The following is a 25500-nucleotide window of genomic DNA, read 5'->3' as shown; positions in this document are numbered from 1 at the left end:
ATCAGATGTTACTTCAGCATACAGTCACAGTCACACTCCCTCACTGTGGCTGCTCCTCTCTGTGTGATGGCAAGGAAACCCAAATTGAGGTATTTAATCTCCTACAGAAATTTTGCTGCGGGGTTGGAGGGGAAGTGAGTTTGGCATTTCTTTGCGGAGTGGGCCCAGTTCAGATGTTCTTGTTTTTAATCTGTCAGTCACCTAAGAGGTACTTATTCTTAGAAAGCTTTCCTTTGTGCTGGCTCTCCTAGAGAAAATGCCTGGGTTAAACTCCACCAAAATGTCATACCCCTCACCATTCACATCACCTGCATGCCTAGGAGAGGGCACAGAACTCAGGAGCTGTTCTATACATTTCTGCAGAAATTATCTTTTTAATCCCTTTTTTTCCCCCATGCATTTCTGGTCCTATAAATTTTACCAATGGCTCTTTAAGTGGGGTGTTGTCATCTGGACAACTATTTTTGCATTTGATTAATTTCCCTTTCCTCTGTCCAACTGCTGATAGAAGTAACAAGAAAGAACTAAAAGAAATTAAAAACATATTTTTTCTGTTCACCCTGTGTGTTTGACAGGATTTTGAATCTATTCAGCCTCATTGTTTCCTCAGTGCAATCATTTGGCTTCTTCCCATTTGTGCAGCCATAATAGATGCTGAAAGGAAAAAAACATCTTAAACCAAGAGGAATAATACTGTAGTGTCATAAAAATTGGCAGGCTAAATAGCTGAATCTCATAGGGAATCTTGATTTTATTGATTATATGTAGTCAATGGAATCCTTCTCATAAATATGTAGTCTGCATACATTTTCATAGACTTAGTTAAAGCTTAAATTATACCTTACAATTAGACAATTAATTTGGGCTATTGCTCTGAAGTGCTGTCTAAGCATTTATCTCTCCATGTTTTAACCATACTGCCACATATTGAAGCTGTGGTACCATTTCATTATTCCTTCAGCCGATTCATCTGAAGAGGTTCACATCCTGCCACAGGCACTTGTTCCTTCCCACTCTGTGCCTGAAGTGTGCCTGGTTGTGCTGACTTGACTTTTTATGTGGCCACACTCCAAACCATGGCTTTAACAAGACATTCTTTTTCCAAAACATGCAGAGACAAGCTAAACAGGCCTTTTTATAAATCATACGTTTTTTTTCCTGTGTGCATGCAATTCCATTTTAAAGCACACTAGATGATAACTAGGTTGATCTACAAAAAAAAATCTGGAACAAGGAGTAAGGCTAACTTCCAAAAAGAACATCTTAAATCAGCTCTACATCCAAAGAAATATTAAAAATCTTGTTAAGTTTTCCTGGTCTAAACGTTGAGTCCATTCTAGATGAAAACAAGTATGAACCTGAAATGCTTTCTAACTTGGGAAACTCCCTTTCCTGGGACTGTGCACAGCAACACAGCCTTTACTGTTTGGTGTCCCTTGAAGCTGGTTGTAGTATTACTTTGATGGATCCCTTATGAGCCTATTGTGCAGTTGGTGCCTGCTTCTTGTCAGTCCCATGCATCCCAGACAGAATTTCCTAGATTTTCTATCTAGACACTTACTGCTTTGAATTAAACCCCTTATGTCTCATCTGAGCATGGGGCTTTATGGATACATTTATGCTTCAGTAAGCAAGAACAGATATATATTCATAACAATGTAATCTTGAGATTCACTTTTGATTTCTCTTGTTCCCCTAGGATCTCACGTCTTCTATACCTGTTCTCATGCAGGAATGCTGTAATGTGAGCAGGAACAAGCATTTATGTGCATTCATGTGCACACAGACATATACACACACGTGCACAGGGACACACACACACTCTGTTCCAGTAAGAGAGCCAGAAAAAGCAGTGTGTGCCCCCCTGAGATAGTGCCAGATAGCACAGACCACAAGAGCCAGGGAGGACCCTAAAGACCCCCTGGTGCCTTTCCTCATTGAGCTCACTGTCCTGCTCAGTGGTCACACATGCACTACAATCAGTGCCCAAGTTTGGAGCTCCAGTGACAGACATAGTCTGGTCCAAATTCTGGTTCTAACACATTTAAATGTGGATACACAATTCTCAGTTAAGCCTTTTCAACCATTGAGTACATTTTAAATAACAAAATCAGCAAAAGAATGATTTTGTACTAACAATGATTGTATAGTGATGGGATTATGAACTTAATAAAATTGTTGACTAATAATTCTAAAATTTCCACTCTTAATTTATACATGAACAATTAACATCATCTCTCAAACTCTCACACAGAGCTGCAATTTAGCTGGCTCATAAATACTTCAGTCTTCATTGTTTCATTCAATGCCACTGCTTTGCAAGTGAGGCTCCTGGGGGATCAAGATGTGCTTTTTCAGAAAAGTATCAAAACAGTAATTTTGACCTTTTTTCCAGATAAATCCCTTTGATTCAGATATTTTTATTTCACTTATGTGATCATGCTATTAGCAGTGATAATAAAATGATCAATTACACAGGTATTTGGGGGAAAAAAGAGCAGGAGAATTATTCCAGGCACCTCAGTGAAGTCTGAAGATGTGACTATGCTGAAAAGGATTTTTGGTTGTTAACAGGTCATATAGTTTCCTTCTAAGTCATTCCTCTGTAAAGTATGGGTGGCAATACTTTGCTAGGTAGCAGAAGGCTGCATTCCTTGAGATAAAGGTTCAGATATACCCCTTTGATATATTTAGGAAGCATGTCTGACATAAATTGATAGAAATTACAACTGATGGTGTTCATACATGTTTCTTTACGTGCTAAGGAAGGGGAAATCATCCTCACAGAAGGGCAGGCATTTCCATTGATTCTCTTCTGTCAATATGCTGAGAGTCTGAAGAAGTCCAGTGAAAATGACTGCATGCAGAAATCAGAAAAGGCACTTAGGGAACCTGGCCACTAATATGCCCACTTTCAAAACTCATCTTCAACTGTATTTTCCATTTCTTTGGATTTAAAACATAAAATTACAGCAGTAGTCAAGTGTGGGCAGACTTAAAGATCTAATAAAGAATGCAGATTTGCATTAGCTTCCAAAATTTAAGATTTTGAAATTGAAAATATATTAAAGACACACACTGCAGCTGGTGGGATTTGCCTTCAGACTATTGTAAGAAGACTCTTCAAAGTGCAACTCTTTAACACATTCTACACTTAATTTCATTTTAGTTTTGAAACATTGAGAAAGCCAGCTAGCCTGCATGTGCCATACGACATTTGCATGAGACAAAAAGAGGACATATCCTATGCACAAGTAGCACAAAGCTCTGGAAATTAACTCAAATATTTAAAATGGTATTTCAAAAGACTTTTGTTTTAAAGCTAATGCAATGGCATAATTTCTGTTTTACTGATTTCAGTTCTGAATTCTATTAACAGCTCAATATGAGCTGATCAACTGCTGTGTCTTTTTCCTTTAACAGTGCCAGTTTTATGAATACAATATGAATCTTTTTCTCCCTAACCCCTAAGGGTGAAGTAATATGATTTTTTGCTTTCTAGAGTATTCACTCGTGTTAAATGGTCTTTACAAGTCACTTTAACTGTCTGTGTTCAAATAGGTTACTCTGAAATCAAGAGAGGCCACATTTGAATTTCCAGGCAGTGTGCCATTAAGCATCTAATTAGGGGTAGTCAGTTGGTTTTTAAAAGATGAGATTTTAACAGAATTTCAGGCTGGAGGACTGCACAGCTTCCAGTCATGTGTGTATGGCACCTGTGCCCCTGCTCCATGGGAAGTCACAGAGAGCGAATATGGCTTAAATTTTTTCAGAGACAGTGAAATCTGTGAACAGATCAAGACTGTATTGTATATTGAATAATAGACATTCCTCCATATAAAATAATTTAAATTGATGTTTTTATCCTTAAATTTAAGTGGTCTTATTCACACAGCTGTGATGTGTTATGAACAGAAAAATAGCAATTGAGAACAGGATTCTGAATTACAGTCTCCAACACAGAAGGGGACACTGTGATTACTGTGCAAGCAGCTGTTACCTTTAAATGAAGGAAACTTTTACAGAGAAGTTGTGTAGGATAAGAGAGGAATAAAATAACAATGTGCCCAAGTAAAGAGAAGTAGGGATCTACCAAATATTTCCTAAACCTACACAATCAATATACTCAGACATCCAACTGAGTATTGTACACATTGGTTTCAAAATTAAGTTTATGTGATTTTGATTTGTTTTAGCAAAAGTATATCAGTCAAATCAATAGGATACTTACTAGTAGAAAAAACTGGATGTAAATTTACCCTGATGTCCAGCTAGAAGACATGAACCTGGTTCTTTCTTCTCAACTCATTGCCAGTTAAAGCTCAAACCTTGTCTCCTACTGATTTGTGAGAAGTATCTATTACAAATTATATTCATGAGTCTGTGGGGTAAACTAAGATGCCAAGAGAACCTGTTAGCTTTTTTTCAAAAGTTCAAAACCAGGCTACACACAACATTAATGAGAATGCTCAATGAAAGTTTTAAAATACATTTTCCAAAGCTGACTTGGTTTTCCTCACATATTTTATGCATCAAAATGAAGCAGGACAAATCAGAAGTATAGTAATTTTGCATCAGCTGGAGACTTTTTCTGAAGACTTTTTACAGCTTTCTTTTCTCTCTATTAGGAAAATGAAAAAACAAAATTTGGTGTTTCACTAGTAATGGCAACATTAAACAAAAAGCTTAGTATATTATAAAAGAATAAAAGGCAGGTCTAATGTGGCAGTAAGATATAAGCAGCAAATGATTTTGAGGAAGGAAAAAAGAGTAGGTTCCTTGCCCAAGAACTTAGCATAAAACTGAACTGAGAGTTCAAAGATCCTTATTTTCAGCAAGACAATGTTGATTCATGTGGATTAATAAGAACGTGTTTATAGATCTTCTTACAGAATATGAGATCTGGTCTGTTGAAGGAGTTAGTGATTTGGCATTTATATGAAGCAGATTATCTTTTGAACTGCTAAGGCACTAGTTATTCCAAGTTTACATCTCTGTAGCTAAACCTTAGTCCGGAGAGTTGATATGATTTCCCTGAGTTAGCTTGAACTAGATTGCTTATTCACATAAAATGACCTGTTTGCCATGGAGTCCTTTTTTCACATACCACTGATGTACAGCAAGGGTTAAACATGTCTCTTCCAATACCAAAATAAGCTGTCTATGCAAAATGTTGGAATACATTTCTCTATGTGGTATGAAAATTTTGCTAGATAACCTCAAGCAGATGAAGGCTTTCCATGTTTTCAGCCTGCAGCAAGAGAAAGGAGCAGAACTGAGCTGTTTAATATTTTTTTGGAATTTTGTTGCTATAAAAAACTGCAAAACATTCATCTGTTAACCTCTAACGTTAGCCATAAATACAAACCTTTACAACTGTGATTTATTTCTGTATTGACTCAAAGCAGTGCTTTTTATTTCATTAACAAAATATCTGATGTGATGATTTAATTTCTGGAAAGCGTGTGTTTTTCTGATTTCAGTCCTTGTACTGGGTCAACCTTGGTCAGCTGCCACACCCCCACCCAGCCACCTCTCATTTCATTCCTTCAGCAGGATGAGGTAGGAATAGTTTATGGAATAAGATAAAACAGGGAGGTCACTTACCAATTGTCATCATGGGCAAAAGAAACTTAGCCTGGGGAAATTAACTTAATGTATTGCCAATTTAAAATAAGTTTGGATAGTGAGAAGCAACAAAAAATAAAAATAACTCCTTTCCCCTGGCCTCTCCTTCTTCCCATGTTCAACTTTATTTTGTACCTGACTCCTTGGCCTCTGCCACCCAAGGCGATGGGGAATAGGGGTAGAGATCCATCCATAAAACTGCTCTCTGCTGCTCCTCAGCACACACCTTTCCTGATGTGTCCTTCCATGGGCTGGAACCCTTCACGACCAACTTGCCTGTGCCTGGGGTCTTCACAGGCTGCACTGTGGCTGCTCCAGCACAGTCCTCTCCACAGGCTGCTGGGGAATTTCTGCTTTGGTGCCTGGAACCCCTCCTCCTCTCTGCTCTCACCTTCATGCCCACAGGGTTGATTTGGGTTTTTTTTTAAGGTTTATCTCACAATTTTTTCCCTCACCACCATTTGTGCAGTGTTTTTGCCCTTCCTTACACACGCTGCCCCTGAGGCGCACCCTGCCCAGGGCGGCTGTGTCCGGCTGGAACCGGCTGTGTCCGGCTGGAACCGGCTGTGTCCAGCTGTGTCCAGCTGTGCCCAGCTGTGTCTGGCTGGAACCAGCTGTGTCCAGCTGTGTCCAGCTGTGTCTGGCTGTGTCCAGCTGTGTCTGGCTGGGGCAGCCCCGGCCTCCCCTCACAGAGCTGCTGCTGCTGCCGGGGCCGGGCACCCGCAGTCCGTGCAGTGCTTTTTTCCTTGGATGTTTAAAATGGAAAGTTTGTAATTTATCTGATCGTGTACGGAGCAGCAGTTTGAAAAGCCCCTGCTTATATGAATGGGGTGCAGGTAGGGTGTGTAGCGGAACCACCAGAAAATTAAATCATGTAAGCTCTTGCACAGTGGCATCCTGCCTTTTCTCATGAGAAGGGTGGAGTGTAGGGCAGACCTGCCTAAAAAATGACACCTTGATCTGAAATTTAAAAGTTGTCCCAAATTTCTTCTGTTTAAAACCTAATCTATTTTATTCTGCCTTTTTTGGAGACTGTATTACACTTACTTTTAAAAGCGTCAATAAAAATTTCCATGAGAAGAAACTCAATTTCTTGTGAAGTATTCAAAAATAAATACATTCTGATAAATTTAATAGTGTTTCAGTTAATATAAATGCTTTTTGAAGTATTATTTTAGAGAAAAGTTCTCAAGTTTGACAGTGTGGATCAATTACTTCAAAACCATTTAAATGCGGAATAAAATATATTTGTAGAAGCAATAAGATTAATGCCTTCTTTTTGTCCATCTTTGATATGGTCCAGCCCATGTGAGGTTGTACGGCATGGAGCACAGCAGAGATCAGAGCAAATGGACAGCAGAGCAGGCTGTGTGTCTCTGTGTCCCCATCTCAGCCCACCAGGAGGGGATGAGATTCTTCCCTTAGTGCTAAGAGAGGGGTCCAGCCCCTGTTGCTCCTTGGGAGCACCTCAGGTTGGGGAGAAATGCCTCACAGGCACACAGCTGGTGTGACTGCACAGCACAGCTCTGCACAGCAGCTCATCCGCCAGGAGCTCCCCTTGGAAGGGAGCGCCAGGCAGCAGAGCTCCTTTGCAAGTGGAGGTATGACAGTGTTCTTGAATGTGGATTGCTCTTCCACATATTGGTGTAGATTACATTCCATGTCACTTTGCCTTCAACTTGATAGAAATTCTGAATTCCTTCTGTACAGTGCATTTACAGAGAGCATGTTGGCTCACATCTTCAGAGGTCCGACCATGGCAATGGTAGAACCATGCAGTTGCATGTTTTTCAGATGTCTTCTGGCAGTGACCCCAGTATAAGTCCACAAAAGTTTACTTGTAGTTTTGTGTAGCCTCACAGATATGAGAATGAACATTATTTAAATGATGATTTTTATGAGACCAAGTCTAAAGTAAATATCAAAGAAAACTATAATACCAAAAAGGAAGTTATACAGACACAAAAAAACCCAAGTGCTTATGTTATCTTGGGACTATCTTGATGACATTAATGTAGAAAATATGTGCAAGTGATATGTATAGTCTGTGTGGTTTGCAATACAGTTAAATTATCTGAGTAGATTCACACAGGATATAGTATGGAGTGCTCATCCTTTTAGCAGGCATAGAAATGTGCCTTCTAAACAAGCCATCACCATCCTATTCACAGTGATTCATTATGTTGTGGCACTGAAATGCAAGCTGGAAATGTAAAATACATTATGTCTATTTTCAGTAAAGGTCTTTTCTTTGTAGGTGTCTTCATTTATTTATATAAGACTCTTTTGATTATTGCTACTAACTAGGTAATCCGCATTCAAATTCTAAGAAATCAGATTTTGCTGTGGATCTGTCATGCCTTTTCAGTGGAACTGACCACTGTTTCTTAGTGCAACTTTTTAGTAGGTTTTTTAAAATATCTCTTTTACAATAAGCATAGCTCCAGTATTTACTAGTGTGAAGAGATAGCAATGAGGAATACAAGTGAACGAGGTCTGCACTAAGGTGCAGTGATAGCAGGAGATTAAGATGTTGGAGAGCTGTGGTGTAGATTAAAGGAACCTTTGCCTTAAGCAATTCTGCTTGTGGAATACCAATACTGATTTAGAAGCAAACACTGATTGATTGATTGATTGATTGATTGCTCTTATTCATTAGCTCTGGCTTTGGGCTTGGTCAAAAACCTCAAACTACCATGGGTTGTCTTTTACTTATTTGACTTTATATTAATCATTTGGCCATAATACTACAATGAAGGAAGAAGATGTTAAGAAAAGTAACTCCTGAAGGTAGACTAATAGCTTGCATACAGACAATTAAACTTACAAGGAGATGCATATGGTGCAGACTTACTCTTGCCAAAGTTTCACAAGCAGGCCTTTCCAGATTCTGGACAAAAATGTTGCACCACGCTGTGTCAATCTGTCTGTGCCTAAGGCTGACTGTCTCTTGGATGCATGGTTATTCTTTAATATCAGGAGCTTTACTCAGGCAGAATTACTGTGCAACATATTGTGCATCGCTGTGCCTTGCTCAAAGTGCTTAGGGATAAATGCAGCTCTGGCAGGAAAATTAATGTGTTCCTTTTTCTTTTATTTTATTATGGAAAGTAGTAAAGTTGTTTAAAGGAACTTGCATTACATATCTATAATGTTCAAAACCTCAAACAAACTCACTCGAATATGCTCACAATGAATATTTTATATGCCAAAGTGTAAAATAACTAGGGGAAGAATATTGCACTAGGTTATCTTGGATGGATTCAAGAAATATATTGTAAAACTTTTATATTTACAAAATCCTTTTTCCTTCTAAGTAAGATGTGTTACCTGCAAATTTGTAGAAAGCGGGTGAACTTGCAATGTTTATCTATATTCACTAAGTCCTTGATGTTATTAATTGAAGAAAATATATGCACATATATGTTTATATGTGTACATACATATAGAAGCAAAGTAATGTGAACTTGTTGCACACTACAGCAACCTGCCTCAGTCATCTGAGTGCATCTCTGAAGTGAGGAAAGATCCTTATTTTGAGAATTAAGCAGAGACTCTGTCAGTTGCTCCATGTCCCCTAAGAGGCCTTTGGCAAAGTATGAAATTAAACACATTACTCACCAGTCTTGCACTACAGCCATAACCACTGACCTGAGTGATAGACACACTGCAGTAGTCTTCAGTCTTTCATAACAGTTATTCTTGATTCTTTCTCCACATCTGATAACTGTGTGTGACAAAATTCTATGACAGACAGCATGGCTAATATGTTTTTCTCTAGTAATTGCCCTAAAACATCATATATCCTGTGCTGACTCCGACAGCCTTGGCTACCCAGATAAATTGAATCTCTGGAAAATTTGGGTCTGTGTGCTTCTAAGGGGACAGAAGATCTGGCAGAGATTTTTGATCCTGGAACTGCAGTTAGGAACATCCATCTGTGACCCCACTGCAATATGTCTAACATACTCCTGGGACCAAACAACTTGTAAGGGTTATTACTGCAAACTCAGTATGCATTACCAATGTCAAAATCATGCTGAAGTTATGTCACTGCATGATGCTGGTATATGCTTTAGATCTAATGTCACCTATAAACAACGACAGAATAAAGCATTTAGTCAGAGTGTTTGCATAGCCTCCTATAAAGTATCATAATTTGTAAAAATAAGTGTCAAGCATGCTTGATAGATAATAGAGACTTTATTGTGTAAACTATGGCTAATTTTCTCCTGAGATATGTTGACACCATTCCATCTAATTTAATCTGAGCAGGTGTTGTTGTACACCCTTCCTTTCTGAGTGTTATTTCCCACTGTCCCTTCAGTCTGACTTTTATTAATAAGTAGCACAGTAGTGAAAAATGTCAGTCATTTCCCTTTCTCATTTGCTTCTTTGGGAAATGGATAGGGTGTGCAGGAAAGGGGAAAAGAGACTTCAAACTATTGTATCCTTTCCTCATTTTACATCAACGTCTATAAGGATTCAGGAGGCCCAAAGCTGACGTTGCTGTGAAGGATGTGAAAGTAGACTACTTGAGATTACACAAGTCTTTTGTCTTTTCCTTTAGGTGCAACATAGAAGAGTTTAAGAGATTTCCTAAAGAGCAGCCTAACACAATGTCCTTCAGAAAAAAATGTATTTGTTGGTATCTCTTATTCCTGGAGTAGATTTTACTTGTGTGAGACATTGCCTTAATGTCACCTAAGACTGATGATGTGGGCAAGAATGGCACATATAAGCAAAGGTATAGGATAGTATTACTGTTTATCCAAAGTCCAAAAGTCAATTACAGGGCCATTACAGTCTTCATAAGACCAAAAATAATTCTATCTTCTTAATTGTTATTCTCCTTGGAAAAAAAAAATAGCTGTATCAGCTATCTTTCATCATCTTTTCTACCTCTTTTAAAATAATTTATTTTTCCATGTGTACCCATCATTTTAACTTCTTCTGTGCAGGCAGTACTTTGCATTTGTGAAAGATGAGTGATTTTGTGCAAGTTCACTGCTTTCAGCTCTGGTGCACAGATTGGAGAAACTGTAGTGCAAACGAGTGTATATCAGTTCACATTTTCTTGAATTTGCATCTTTTCACATATGCTAAAAAGCACAGCTGGACATAAACATGTCATAATCACTCATAGTACCATTCTATTTTGTGTCAATTTTGAAAATTGACAGCAAGATGCCATGCTTTGTTAATTGAAGCATTGTCTCTGATCTTAGATGCATCTTGATGCAAGTCTGTAGACAGCTAGAGAGAGTCTGCATCCTCTGGCAGAGCTCTAGTACCTGAATATTTATTATGAGGATCATACCTGATAAAAAATATGCATAATAATTAGTCTTCAATGAGACCTCTGGTTTTTTACTAACATGGGTGCTTTATACAGAGCTTGGTTATGTGTGACATGCACACTAAAAAGGCCCTAAATAGCTGCTTTCACTTTTAACTTTTGTTTTTCCTTCCCACTCATTGAGACTTCTTTTTAGAATCCTTAAGTCTTGTTTGCAGCTGGGAAGTCTCCTAGTTATCCATTTCCTTAATCCTTGTCTTCCTTAAAGTGGCTATTTCTTACCAAGGGTTGGATCATCGCCGTGATATCATGGTACACCATGTCACCAGGAAAAGGCCTGCTTATTCTTGAAGGACCTTCTCCCTTTTGATGTCTAACATACACTGTCTTAATATAGGCCCAAGAGAAGCTCCTAATACTGCAGGGACCTCCAGCCAAGATTTAATGGCAATTCTCAACTTCAGTTCCCTTTTGTAGCAGAAATGCCTCATCTGTACTCCCAGCCATGGAGGCAGCAGGACAGACTTTCTTCACTTTTGAGGAAATGAAGCAGAAATGACTTGATTTCCACAGCCCTTTTGTTTCAGTAGAAAAGGAGGTAAGAGGTACCTTCAGCACTGGTAAAGGTAAAGAATATCTCTAGGAAAAGAGCTGAGGGGGCTTGGGGTTGGTTCTGAGGTGGGAGGACTGTCCCTGAGGCTTCAATAGCCAGTTCAGGGCATAAAATCAGGGAACAGTAGCCCAGCCTACAAAGCTACCAGCTAGAATAAGTCCCTTGGTCACATAGGAAAAAATCTCTGCCTATAGCTTCAGGTTTAGCATATGGAGATGAGCCTTTTTTAATCCATCCTGTGTGTGGGTTCAACTTCTTAAAAATAGTTGCTGCAGCTGCACACTTTGAGTCTCTGTTCATCTGAAGTAGGAGGGATGCTGAGCAGTGTCTTGAAGTAATGTCTCCCCACTGCCTTTAAATCTCCTGGGGACACCTTTTGTACAAGCCAAAAAGGGGTTCTGCTTATGAGCCAATATTCATATGAATGCATAAGCACTGTCTAAAGTAAGTGTGAAAATGTTACCAAGAATTAACAGCACATTGAATAGACCTTTCAATTATTCATTGAGAGCCTACTTATATTCCTCTTTGGCATTATACTTAGAAGTGTAACGATGCATTTTCTACAGATTTTATGGATTAGAAAATCATAGGATTATCCACTCCATAAATTAATCCTGATGTATGTTAAGTAACTAATCTAAAAATGGATGCTTTCCATATAGGAAATGAATAATTAATTTTTGTTTTCCTGGTTAAAAAAAAAAAAAAAATCCCTCAGGTGCTTTTCTGTTTTCTGCTGAAGCTGAAATTTTTAGTCCTCTGACAGTGTCTTACACCCCCCAATATGTCTTGTTTCTATGGAGACACCAATGAACTGCAGCTTGCATTCTTCTGCATATCACAATACAAGGTTGCTTCAGAATTTTCCCAATGTTTCACTGTCTTCTCTTTTAATTAGAAATTAATCAATAGGTTCAGTAGTCTTGTCTCATGCACTCTCATATACATTCACAGGCACATATGATCCCTGTGACTGTGAGCCAGTCTATAAACACAATGTTTGCTTTTGAAGTTTTAATTTAGAGGACAGCACATTTTATATTGAGGTTTATAAGACCAGAATTCTGAGCTGTATTGGATGATAGTGTGGGAAGATAGATATCTTGTATGCAGTAGATGAGATGGAAGGATTTTATACCTCATGCTTTAAAAAAAAGGAAAGATGTGTGGAGTTCTGGAATGAATAAAAAATATGTTTGGCTCTTTGAATTCTATTAATATTACCTGATATTAATTAATTCTATTATTATTACCTTATATTTTCATTTGACCCCCTATCATAATTTTTGTGTGAAATTTCACCCCTCATCTCTCCCACTCTGAATGACCAGTTATTGCAGGATGGCTCTGTAGATCTGATTCTCTGAGCCATATTGTTCCTCCTCTGTGAGCACAAGGATTCTTCTTCAGGGCAGCAGGAAGTAAACACTTGTGTAGCAGAACACGTGCTAGCAAACAGACTAGCAAAGAAAGCAGCTATGTAAATTATTTTGTTTATAATTAAAAATGTAATTTGAAGTAAACAGTATTTTAAATTATCAAGAACCAGTGAGACTGAAATGATGCCAGAAGTTGTATGCTACAGTTAGTGAGCCCTTTGAAGTCAATAATGTGCCTATTCTTCCTTCAAAGTTATCTGAATTATTTTTCCCTGGTTAAATTGAACTGGTAAAATAGAACCAGGCTGGTGCTGGTGCCCTGAGTTTATTTTTATTACTATTATTATTATTATTATTATTATTATTATTATTATTAATTATTATTATTATTATTATTATTATTATTATTATTATTATTATTATCTCATATTATACTGAAATAAATCTCCAGTAACAATGCAAAATAGCATTTGCAGAGGCCTTGTAATAGATAAATGTTTATGTAAATCACCTGGTGATGGCAACAGATTACATCTGATGCTCAGTTTGTATGCTAAGATGTATCCTGAGCAACATTTTTCTCATTTTTTCTTTGTGCTACTCAGCAGACTGTATCCTGTTGCTGTCTCATGTTAATTGTGATCTCCTCTAGATAAAAGTTGGATTTTTTTCCATTTTTAAAAGATTTCTGAAGTTAATAGTGATCATGAATTGTACTTAAACAACTAATAGCCCAATGAAAAATAAAGAGTTTTGATGATACACTTCTCATATTTCTTGCCAATATATTTGTATTTATGCAAATACATGCATATATATCGATATGTGTATGTTCACCTTTCATCACTGGTTTTGTTGTCAAACTGAAAAGGTAAAAACATAATTAAGCCTTTTATAGACATGATTTAAGAAAGAACATTTTGTTTGAAGTCTATGAACATTCATTGCACTCTCAGTTTATTTCAACTGTTCAGTATTTTTGTTAACAAACAGAAAATAAGATTTAACATCTAAAATGGACAAAGCATTATTGCTTTCTCAAGGATAATAATTGTAGCTATGCCAGCTAGTACACAAGAGTTAAATATATCCTTGCTTTTGACAGAAGCTAGTGGAGTTGGAACAGGGATGAACATAGCTTATTAAATATAGCTCTTATGAAGACTGCTCTATAATTACTGTGACTTTTCTTTGTATCATTATGATCACAGGCTGATGAAAACAATGAGTCATGTGCTTTGAAAAGACCAAGAATTATTCAGCCAAATAAAAAAGATTGTACCTAGAGTAACAGCCCTGTTAGTTTTCTTGGAGTAGTCAATGTAAATAATGCACTCTAAAGGTTAAACACTTTCACCGAAGCTCCTTCTTCCACTGATACGAGTTAAAAACTTAGAGGAGAATGCTCTTAGGAGAATCAAGATTGCTTCATTCCAGGAAGTCAAATACATATCCATGAGTAAATAATTTGGTAGTCTTTTTAATTGAGACTGGGTTTTTGTATAAAAAGATATGCTGACATTTTTGAATGTCTGCAAGTCTTTTCTGAAAACCTCAAAATGAAATGACCTATATACTCAAAATACTATGATTACAAATATGCCTGATTGTCCTTTTCTGTCAGCTCTGTCACTTCTCAGATTAAAAATAGTTCTGGGGACCTGAATTGAAATATTTTCAATCTTTTCAAAGCCATGAGAGATTTCTGTATTTTTTGTCCCCAAAAGAAGAAAAAATGTCAAGGCTGTGTTCTTTTGGGCTACATTATATCAATTTTTCCCAGGTCTGTGTTGATACTACTGGGGAGGCAGCAGACCCTGATGTAGCTGCTGTGTGTCAGGAGTAGTGAACTTGAGCTATTCAACAAAGACCTCAGTGCCAGAATCCACTGTCCTCAAGAGTGCCCATGCTTGTGAAGCTTTCCCCTGTGTATACTTAGTGAAAACTAATTTTTTATAGGCCAAAGGTTTGGCACTTAAAAATTCAGTAGCTCACATCTTCTTAGTAATGAAGATTAATAATTGCATTTTCTTATTTTAGATTTCATGAGGCAATTGATGTTCATCAAAACTGAGCCTTATTTGTACTTTCAGTACAAAGAAAATGTGAATCAGTAATTTCAAAAACAAAGTTAGGGGTTAAGAATTTGTTGGTATTCACTGTCGTGCTCACAGAGCTGGAAGGCAGATAGGGTCACCATGTCTGAGATCAGGGATGGCTGCCTTTTCAAGCAACCACTTGACAGCTCCTTCTGAGAACCAAGCCAGCTTTGTATTAAAGGCATTATGTTCATTGCCTTGGCTACATGTACTGGAAGACTACTCTGCAGGCTCACATTCCTGATGGTTGTTATTTACTTTCTCACTTCTAGCCCCAACTAATTTCTAGTTTATTCTCAGTTAGCGTGTTTGCAGGTCACCAGTAACTATGCAGGTAAAATAGTTTTTTCCTTCTCTGTTTATGTTTTTGATGTTTAACAGAACACTCTCATGCTTTCCTTATTTATGCTGGAAATGTATTTGAAATTGTTTGTGTCTGTGTTGGATTCATATGTATTCTCACTATGTGTGTCTATTTATGTAAATAATATTATCTTCTATTTAATATTATTTGTTTGTTGTCACATACCCTTCCTCACAGCCTTAAAGCAACCTAATTGTTTTGTCAATTGCGTGGAGTTAATTCAGGGATCTCAAATCTGTAAGGGTAAACTATGGTATGAAATAGTATGAAGAGGTAAATAGAAAGGAGAACTATAGTAAATTGTTCAAAACCCATTCTGAAGCAAATACAAACTTTCCAGTATGTTTGATTTAGACAAAAGCAAATACATAAGCAGTCAGATTTTCTATACCAAGGTTTCACAAAGGGCTTTCTGGTAATGCCACAATTAAACATCAGCCAATTGAAAAAATAACTTAGTGAAACCAATTAAAATGAATGATCTTGACAAATGAACTTTTAGACCTTGCTGCAGAAACCTTGGCTGATGACACATTCCAGTTGTCCGATGTGCTGCTATAATGATTAGTCTCTTTTCAGCCTTATTTAACAGTTTCATTAATAGTATTAAAGAAAGCAAGTGAACAGCATGTTAATGAAGTCAGCAGATGATGTAAACAGCAGGAAACAGAAAATAAATGATACTTAGAGGTTAGAAACATGAGCAGAAGGGGTTATGAATGTATCATATTCTGATTGAGACAAATGAGAAGCTAATGCATCTATGATAAACTAGTTCAGAACTGATTTTATATGCCTAATACATATTAACTAAATACATAAAAATATGCACATTAAATTACACTAAAACATTTTATTTTCTAGTTGTGAAAGGTCCAGTTTGTAGTCAGTATAATGTCTAAAAGGAAAATACTGTCTTTGAAAGAATGTGCAGATAGATTGTGTAAAAGACTAGACATGTAATTGCTGTTTCACACAATAAGTGGATTGTAGGAGCAATTTGCTGTTGTGCAAGCAGGGGTAATGTAAGAGGAAAGACAAATGTAATGAATGAACAAAAAAGGAATGGAGAGGAAGACTACTGTTATCCACATACCTGAAATGTGCAAGCATTTACAAAAGATATTACTTATTTAGCATTACCACAGATTTGATAACTTATCAGGAAAATATTCTTTATTAGCTGAAAGCAATCTCTAGCCATATCAAATGAAGATTAAAAAAATATATGTACAGTCTGTAAAGCAAATTTAGTGCCAATTAATGGAAACCTAAAACAGGCTGTAGGCTTCCACTCACTTACATACAGAAATGCCAAGCCTCTCCAGCACCCCTCACTGTGAATGCATGTTACAGAGTTCCTGAAGATTATATCTAACCTATACTTTCCCCCCTCCTTCCCCAGCAATATCCAAATTGTAGGAGAGGAGACTTCCCAAGTGCTCCATTCATCAAGCCCAATCCCACACAAGTGCTAAAATATTTCCCCTTCCCCGGTGTGGTGACATGCACACTGCAGGCAGACTGACAACTACCTCCTCCAGTTGGAACATATAATCATCAATACCCTTCTGAGCTCATTTAAAATGTGACTAACTTAAGCCTCAGCTCATACATTGTCAAATCCCACTTGGTGAGTCTTGTTCCTGTTCCAGCTGGAGATGGGCCCACGCTGGAATTTGGGAATCTAGTTTTCACGTTCCAAAATTGAACAAAGACATTCGGACTCATTTCTAGTTTCCTAAACTGCAGTCATGTCTGTAAGTAAAATGCTGAAACATTAGTTGTCTGGGAAAAATAAATGAGTGATGATTTTAAGAGATAAGCTGTGGCTACTCAGTGCAGTAACTTGCAGCTTTTTGGTGCTGTTCCCAGAAATGCTTCAACCATGGTGAGGAGCTCAATTCTCTAATTAAAAAAAAAAATTGTATCAAATATTTTTCAGCTTTACACTCTCAAATTAAAGCTTAAAAACCTCCAAGGAAGGAAAGGAGGCCAGATTGGAGGGGGAGGAGGTGAGAGGAAGGAAACGGGTGGAGAAAACCACTATATTCCCAAGATGCAAGGAAAGTTGAAAAGTAGAAGAAAAAATATATTAAATCAGTGTAAACTAAGAGGTAAGTTTAAGGCATTTTTTTACATTGAATGTATGTTTTGTTGGGGTATTTTTAGCAGTAAAATTCTGTATTCTTTGCAAACATTTGAAATACATTTAAGTGAGGTAATTGCTTTTTTTCAATGTCTTCTGCTTAAACTCTATCTATATTTTTATTAAAACTATCAAAGGATGTGTTGTGCTGGTATTGCTACTTTTCTGCTGTTGCTGGGTAAAACTGTCTGTTACCTCACCAATGACCTACATGAAATGAAATAACATCCCATGGCAGCAGACAGGTTGTTTTGCTGTAGAGCGCAGCTACAAAAGTTAATTGTTTATGGAGGCTTAATGGACATTGTGCTCCTACTTACCTAACTCACTGCAATTCAGTAGTGTGTTAGTGTAGCTTAGGAAAAGAGCCCCTGAAGTAATAGATTTGGGTATAGTTAGGAAGATAGTTAACCTGTGTTCTTAACTTGAGGTCAGAGCAATGTCTTACATTTTTATTAGTGTTGCTGCTGTTACTGCTGTTTGGTGTGCTGCCTATGCAAGGGTCGTATACATTAAGTTTTGATCAGAGACCACATGGCAGCTGCTGAATAGTAAAGTTTGGTGCATTTAAAAGCTCATTTATTACTGGGATGTTTGTTGCTATACTGCCAAGAGCCTGCCAGAGATGCAACAGAATAAATATATTGTTGATTAATATGACTGTGCTTGTATTGCTGCACCAAAGACTTTGCACAGTTAAGTTTAGAAAGGAAGGAAGAAGAAATCTGGAAAATGTAGGAGCAGGTGTAAGGAGGTTCTGCATAGCTGTACCAGCTGTGTAGAGCAGGAAGGCAGAGATATTGAGATATTCCTGTAGCCCTCAGCACCTACTGCATACATAGACCAGGTTACTTGCAGCATTTTTATTTGTGAAGATTGGGAACAGTGTAGGGCAAGTGCAAGACAGCTTCCAAAATGGGAAAGGCAAAAGCTCTCAGTAGCTGATAGTGAAAAACAGTACAGGAGATGGGGTTTGTAGGGAATGCTGCCACTTTCCTGTTTGATCCATACCCAGCTTCTGTTGTGTCTGGTCCTCTCAAGCTGGAGGTCATACTGTATTTAACGCTTCTGATGTCTCAATTGTTTGTGGTTTTATCCAGTCTTGTTTTTTAACATGTTTGCACTGTTGATTTCAAAAATGTTTTGGAAATAGGTGCTATAAATTAATTACATTTTCTTTGGTTTAAGCCTTGTGTTTGAGTATTTTATGGATTGCCTGTGAAAAGTGAATGCTTATTATTGCCTTCTTAAGCTGTCTGATTATAACAGAAAAGTTGCGGTTAGATTCCTCACTTTTCCAAAAGTCTGGCCAGTCTTGTTCCTCTCTGTACATTTTCTAGCTCTGTTATGTATATTCAGTGATTCAGATGAAAATGTTAGTGATTTTCTGCCTTCTGAAGACTTGTATGTCTTATGACTATCCCATTTGCTTGTGCTCACCACTTAGCCTTCCTTAACTTTTCTAAATATTTTTTTCAGAGTTGAACTGAATACTTAACTATTTCTACAGATAACAGTTACATAAATATATGCATGGCAGCTGTGCACTTCAAGATGAATATATTATGGATGAAGAGTTTGAATGCCACAGTATTTGTACTATTTTTATTCAGACACATCCTGAGAATTTAGCATCAAATGGCCTAATTCTGCTCTGAATTTAAAGCCAGTGAATTAAACCAGAAACTCCTACTAGACTTCATATAATCTGACTCTGCTCTGCATACTAGAGAAAAGAGTTTGACATCATTTTCAGAATTGCTCTAAATGTGCATGAAGCTAGATATTAAGACGGGCGGTCTTTTGTAGGAAAGGAAAATTGAGAAAGAAAAAACCCCAGTTGTTTAGTGGATGTGATGGTGGCATTGAGGTACACGAGAAGATGGAGATGGCTGAGCAACAAGATCTGTGAGGGGTAGGCAGGGAAAGCTGGCTGGCAGCTGAAGAGTGAGGGGAATGAAAACACAGCCCGGCAGGCAGGTAGCCAGCAGCTGCCTGAAAGTAGCAGGGATGCTTCTACATTACTCAGGTACTTTGATATCAGAATCCCTTCAAGATTCCAAAAGGTTTTGGACACCTATGAGGGTAAATGAGAATAAAGCATCCCAAGGCACCTGTGCTATTTTCAGCCTTGAAGTGTCTCAACGGAAATAAAAGGCAAGACAAAAATTATTCTTTAGAACAGACTGGACAGCTGATTACTCTTGCAGTCTTTATTTTGTTCTATATAGATTAATGGAAAGCATTTTTCCTCACACATTTGGAAAGCATGACCCATATTTTAACCAAATCCTTAAATAATTAATATGGCTATTTAATCATAACTCCATCACCAGAAAAAATTATCCAACCAATGAATTAATCATAACTATATTTTTCCTAGTACCTGCCATGTGCTCTTGTTCTTTCTCATCTGTGGGTGCTTTGAACAGTAAAGGAACTCTTTTAAGCTGATACAGTTTAGTTTAGTATGAGACTAAAATGAAAATAAATATTTAAAATACATTTTACATAGAAATAGAGAAAATAGAGTTTGGGCATTTTCTCAAAGTCAGGTGCCTTTGCTCATTGCTAATGTAACAGAAGAGAAGTAGGGGAACAATCCAAATTGCTAAAAACACCCTATGTAAAAGTTAGCCATTTACTTAGAAAGTAGCAGCTATCCATAGGAATTGACGTGTTAGTACATCATCTACCAGGTATGTTCCATCAGATTCACTTCACAACAGATAGAAAACAAGAGTGTCCTGAAGAAATTCTGGCTGGCATTAATAAAGCTGTGCTTCAGGAAGAAAATCTGCCTTTGATATGGCTTATTTGAGGATTTCTTTAAGTGTCCAAAAGGTTGAATCTAGCCAACTAACAGTCTTCTATCATGTGCTACCATGAACTTTGCTATATTCTAGGGTTGTCCTTTTGAGACAGGGAATACCTCTCTGACTTAAACAGGAGTCTTGGTAACACCTCAACAACTCATTCAATGCAGTATTCACCCAGCTGCAGCTGGATTAAATGGAATGGGAACAAAATGGTGTCAGTTTTTTAAGGACTCTTGGAACTGAGTAACTGGAAATACTAAAGGCTTTATCATAGCAGAATACCTGTTTTGGCCAAATGCTGTCCTTTTCCCTTCTCTCAAGTTGTGCCGGAGCAGAGCGTCCCTTGCATTAAGCATCTCTAGATGCTTTTGCTTTTTCTGCATAGTGTGTATTCCTCCATTGTCCCTAGGTTTAAAAAAATAGATAAATATGTGTGAGAATGTGGAAAAGAACTGAAGGCAAACCCTTTTCCTCTTAGAAAGTAATCTAAGCTGGCAGAGGATAGCCCCAGTAGTTGCTCTCCATGTCTACTTTTCAGCAGGCACAGTAGATGACACTTCACCTAAAGCAGAAATGGTTAAATACTAAATAGATTGGATAAAGAAGGGCTTTGTTTTCTCCTATGTTCCTACATCTGATGTGCTCTATGTGAAACACCACACAAAGAAAAAGCCAACTATAAAGGTCTTTTATCTTCCACAATTCTATCCCTCTAGGGAATGCCTCTGTCTTCTGAGGTGGCCCTTCTTTCCCCAGTATTACCTTTTTCATCAAGGACACTCTGCATGTAGTCACAGCAATTGCTAGAAATGCACAAAGTTTCAGTGTGAGCTTCATCCTCTTACTTTTTATCACTGCTATGAATACAGACAGAAAGAGAATCAGAATCATTTAGGTTGGAAATGACCTTTAAGTTCATTGAGGCCAACCAACTGTAGACCTAACACAGCCAGGTCTACCTCTAAACCATGTCCCTAAATGCCACTTGTAATTGTAAATAAAATCAGGTCCCTGTAATACATTTATTTTCATATCCAGATATTGCTGTATAGGAAAGTATATTTTAACTCTCCAGTCCTCACTAGGTTTTCCTTCTCATTCTTGTACATTCAGATGCATTCTTCTGCATTGTTCAAAACAAATCCCACAGGTGGTTTCCTGTCTGGCAGTTCTTGGGCCTTTTGGGTTCCACTGTTGGGACTTCTATGCTTCCTGGTTATAGGACTTTATTCTTGAAATAATTTAATGTAGAAGGGGAAGCAAGAAATATTTAAAACTTTATTATCTCTTCAAATTTTATTAATAGTTTTTCTTTTTAGAGAATAGTTGTTTCTGAATTCAAGGAAGAAGCTGTTTTAGCACAAAATTTGAGAGTTTTGCCAAATTTCTCAGCAAATGAAATGACAAGTGTTTTAAATAAGTGCTTTAATATATCAAAGATTGTTTATGCATTTGATAGCAAATGACTTCCATATTTGAGGAAAAGTATGGTTATTTTTTGTGTTTTGGACAGTCTAACTTACCAATCAATATTCAGTGATTAATGACAAATATATATCCTGATTTTATGGCCATTCAAGATTTAAGGAAAGGAAATTTTCCTCACATCTTGTGCTCTCATGAGCTCTTGGGAGCTATACGTGGTCAGGAAAGTGATTGGCACTGTAAACAGGCAAGGGAGGGATGGATCTGAAAGAAACTCTGCTTCTTATTTCTCTTACAACACAGCTTATCAAATATGGTGGAGGAATCTGCTCTTCGCTTGAATCAGTGAAACAGTATTGGTTGCCTGGAATTAGGAAGGAGTTGACTTCTGGGGTAGTTTCCTTCCCCTTCAGTGTGTCTAATCATTCTCAGGTAGGCCAGAAAAAACCAGAAACTGCATCTGCTGAGGTAAATTGTGTAGTGCAGCATCAGAAAAATAGTCTGATGGAAAAACTTATTCACTATTAGTTTAGTATTCTATAAATGGAATAATAAATCAGTACTGAAACAGCTTTCTGATGATGAAGTGGCCTCTGAACTCTATGTACCAAACTGGGCTGTTTGAAAAACTGGCCACTGACTTCACTACAGGTGACATTCAGTAAGCAATGGATCAGCCATGAGCAGAGCTAAACTGAATCTTCAGTTGATAACCATCTTAAAGAGAAAATAGGCACTCAATATCAGATTGCTATATTATTACTATGTTTATTTAAAGAGATTGTCTAAATGGGATTTTTTTTTTTTTTTATGCCAGCATTTGCCCCAGGAATGCAACAGTAACACCAGCTTTGGCCTAGAGTAGAGTCTAAGATTATCAGGCAAGAAATACTGTACTGACCTGCAGTGTCAAAGGTGTCTTTGAGCTCCTAGCTGATCAGTTTTCTTCTGGGAATGCAGTCAAGATTTGAGCTTTTATGCTGAAAGAGCATGTTCAGCAGATGCCTTCAGGTGGAATTATTTAATAGAATAACAGAAATAGCTGACTTTGGAAGATGTCCCTAGGGATTTTCCAGTCAGAGCCCACCAGCTGAAAGTTGGTTGCCCATGACACTGCCCATGTCAGTTGGGTTTTGTCACCAAGAATGGGGACTGCACAAACTCTGGGGAATTTATCCAATATTTTATCAGTTTCACGGTAAAAGGAGTTTTTTTATAAGTTTTGAGTGGAATATCCTCTATTTCCATTTGCGCCCATTGCCTCCTTTACTGTCATTTGATATCCTGAAAAGAGTATAACAGAGGGACAGTTATTAATTTTTAAACTGCAGAACACTACATTGTTTACAAAACAAAGAGAGGAGAAGCTAAGAAATAATATTATCATTTTTGGTTTTAGTCTATTCTTTAAATCTGGATCAATACACTTTCAAAAACATACCAGACTGGAATTAGTAGAAATTATGTAGGAGGAAAAGTCTGAACTTGATGCTTTGCTCACCTCTCTGTACCTTTGAAAAGAAAGGTCAAATTTTTCCCTTTCAAAGTGTTCTCTGAACAGGTTCAATGGGTCCAGGACACTCAGCTTAATTCAAATTCAATGCCATTCTAAACCAACTAACTAACAAGACTGATTAACAAGGGATTAAGTACTGTGTGATTTTGTACTTCAGCAGTGTTTTCCTCCTTTGTTTCAGAATAATTTTGAAGTGAGATAGTCGCAGCAGCTTTGTTAGAAATTTACGATATCACCATTATTTAATCAGTAATACATCTTGTTGCAAGGGGGTGGAGTGCTCATTCTCTTTTGGAAGTACGTATGGATGTATGTCCATGAATATCTAGGGCAAAAACCTTCAGGTGTGGCCCATGACCCAGGAAGTTGTCCCCATCATGATCCAGGATGATAACTAGAGAAGAGCATTAAGGCAGCCAGAGTACATAATTAAAAAAAAATTAATATCTATAAATGAGTGAAGAATTTGACTATCCTCTGGTGCCCACTTGTAATACATTTTGCCATGGAAATCTATTCAGAATCACAGCTGTTATCATGACAATAACCTCTTTCTTCACCATCTATTATGAAAAACAGCCAACAGGTTTTGCTACTGTAATTCACAGACTCACATCATTCTACAGAGCTATATATAGTTCAAAGTTTAGGTATCCAGCATGATTTCTTTTATTTCTGTGAGAGTTTTAGAGATTGCCAATGTTTTCATCAGAGTAGTGCTGAATATTATTTCACATATGTGGATGGCTTTCAGCCATTATGTCATAATCCAGGGATCTGTGAGCATGAAACTGTGGTTGAGTATGAAACTTTTTGAGTATGAAATTGAATGTGTTTGATTGCTGTCTGCAAATTACTTTATTCAACAGATAATTTTTTAAATATTCAATGTTAGGTGTAAAGAACTGAAACTTTCTAAGAGATGAATTCTTGGTAACTGCAATAACCAAAATTCTCATGGCACTCTATAAAACTTTCTGAATGGAGAGGTAAGATGTGAGTTAATTAAAAAAAAAAAGAAGAAAAAATCCATTGAATGTTAATCCTCTCCTGATCTCAGGTATAAGGAAAATGAGTGCTGCTCTCTGACAGCAATTTAGAGTGGCAAAGATATGTAAGGCTATTATTAGACAGAAGTATCTGGAAAGTAGAATGGTTTAAGATCTAAAGTTGAGGTACTCTCTTCCACTACAAGTATTGTTTTAGTTTAATTTTTAGGGATATTAGTATATTTTAGTGTTAGATTTATCTCTTTCACTTCACTGCACAAATTATGATAGTTGTGTTCATCCTGTTTTCCTGAATGTGATGCTTTTGTCACTGTGCTACTGCCAGTGATTATAACAGAAGTTCTTTTCATGTATGCCTTGTCTGACTAATTACTTAGATAATATAAATGAGATGACAAGGAAGTTTTTGATATTTTTGTGTGTTTATCTCTGCAGGTGTACATGTATTAATGTCAGATGTATTCTAACTCATTCACAAACATTCTGAAAATTTAGTTTCCTGATTGAAATCAGGAAAGCCAGCAAAATAAATTCTGTGCTGTTTCATACAGCCAAGCACCTAAAATTATTGAATTAGATCAAATGATCAGAAATTAATTCTATGAATACATCTAGTAAACTATGGCTTTGAATACAATGTTTTTGTATGGTCTGTTATATGGAATCACTGAGCAACAGTTTATGATGGGTATGTCCTATAAGCTATTGCATGCCACTGTGGAAGTACTGACTCCAGCTGGGATTGTAATTAAATACTGAAGTCCTGGAATTTAAATGTTTTTGGGTCTAAGAAAATGTTAAACTTCATGCTGAAGATATAAGGACAGGATGGCAAGGACTGCCATATCAAAACAGGCTTCATTTATCTAGACTATAATTTCTCCTGTTCATATTGGGGTAATTTGCATCTTACCGAAACTTCTGAACTTTATCAAAGTAGGTGAGGTGAATAGTTAACAAACAAGACCATATTGTCTCATGGTTTTTTTGAGGATATCTTTATATGACCTTTTAGTTATGGCTGCCACCACCAGATAGGGTTTTTAAGCTGTTATACCGTATGTTTGAAGTCTGTAATAGAAAAATTTTGTTTCTCCACACCCTCAGTAGCTTTCATTCTTTTCCTAAACTGCAAAGCTGATTTTCTTCAGGTGGACATTTTCCATTAGTTCATTTATAAATGGAGGTTTTAACAT

The 25500-nt window shown here is 37.2% G+C and overlaps 1 protein-coding gene across 24 annotated transcripts in view; it reads left to right on the top strand.

Moving 5' to 3' along the window:
* Positions 1 to 25500, top strand: part of DLGAP2 (DLG associated protein 2) — a 450475-nt gene that overhangs the window by 133208 nt on the left and 291767 nt on the right. For 9 of the 24 annotated variants that reach the window (XM_077782392.1, XM_077782386.1, XM_077782384.1 and 6 more), the window contains exon 2: positions 17331 to 17502. The exons of the other annotated variants lie outside the window; for them this stretch is intronic. In XM_077782392.1, coding sequence (XP_077638518.1) covers positions 17445 to 17502 — 58 coding nt within the window. In that variant the 5' untranslated portion in view covers positions 17331 to 17444. The remainder of the gene's footprint in view (positions 1 to 17330; positions 17503 to 25500) is intronic. 24 annotated transcript variants of the gene reach the window in all.

The sequence above is a fragment of the Lonchura striata genome, chromosome 3 (assembly GCF_046129695.1).
Source record: "Lonchura striata isolate bLonStr1 chromosome 3, bLonStr1.mat, whole genome shotgun sequence".
Classification (NCBI taxonomy): Eukaryota; Metazoa; Chordata; class Aves; order Passeriformes; family Estrildidae; genus Lonchura; species Lonchura striata.
This window is presented reverse-complemented; position numbering and strand designations above follow the sequence as displayed.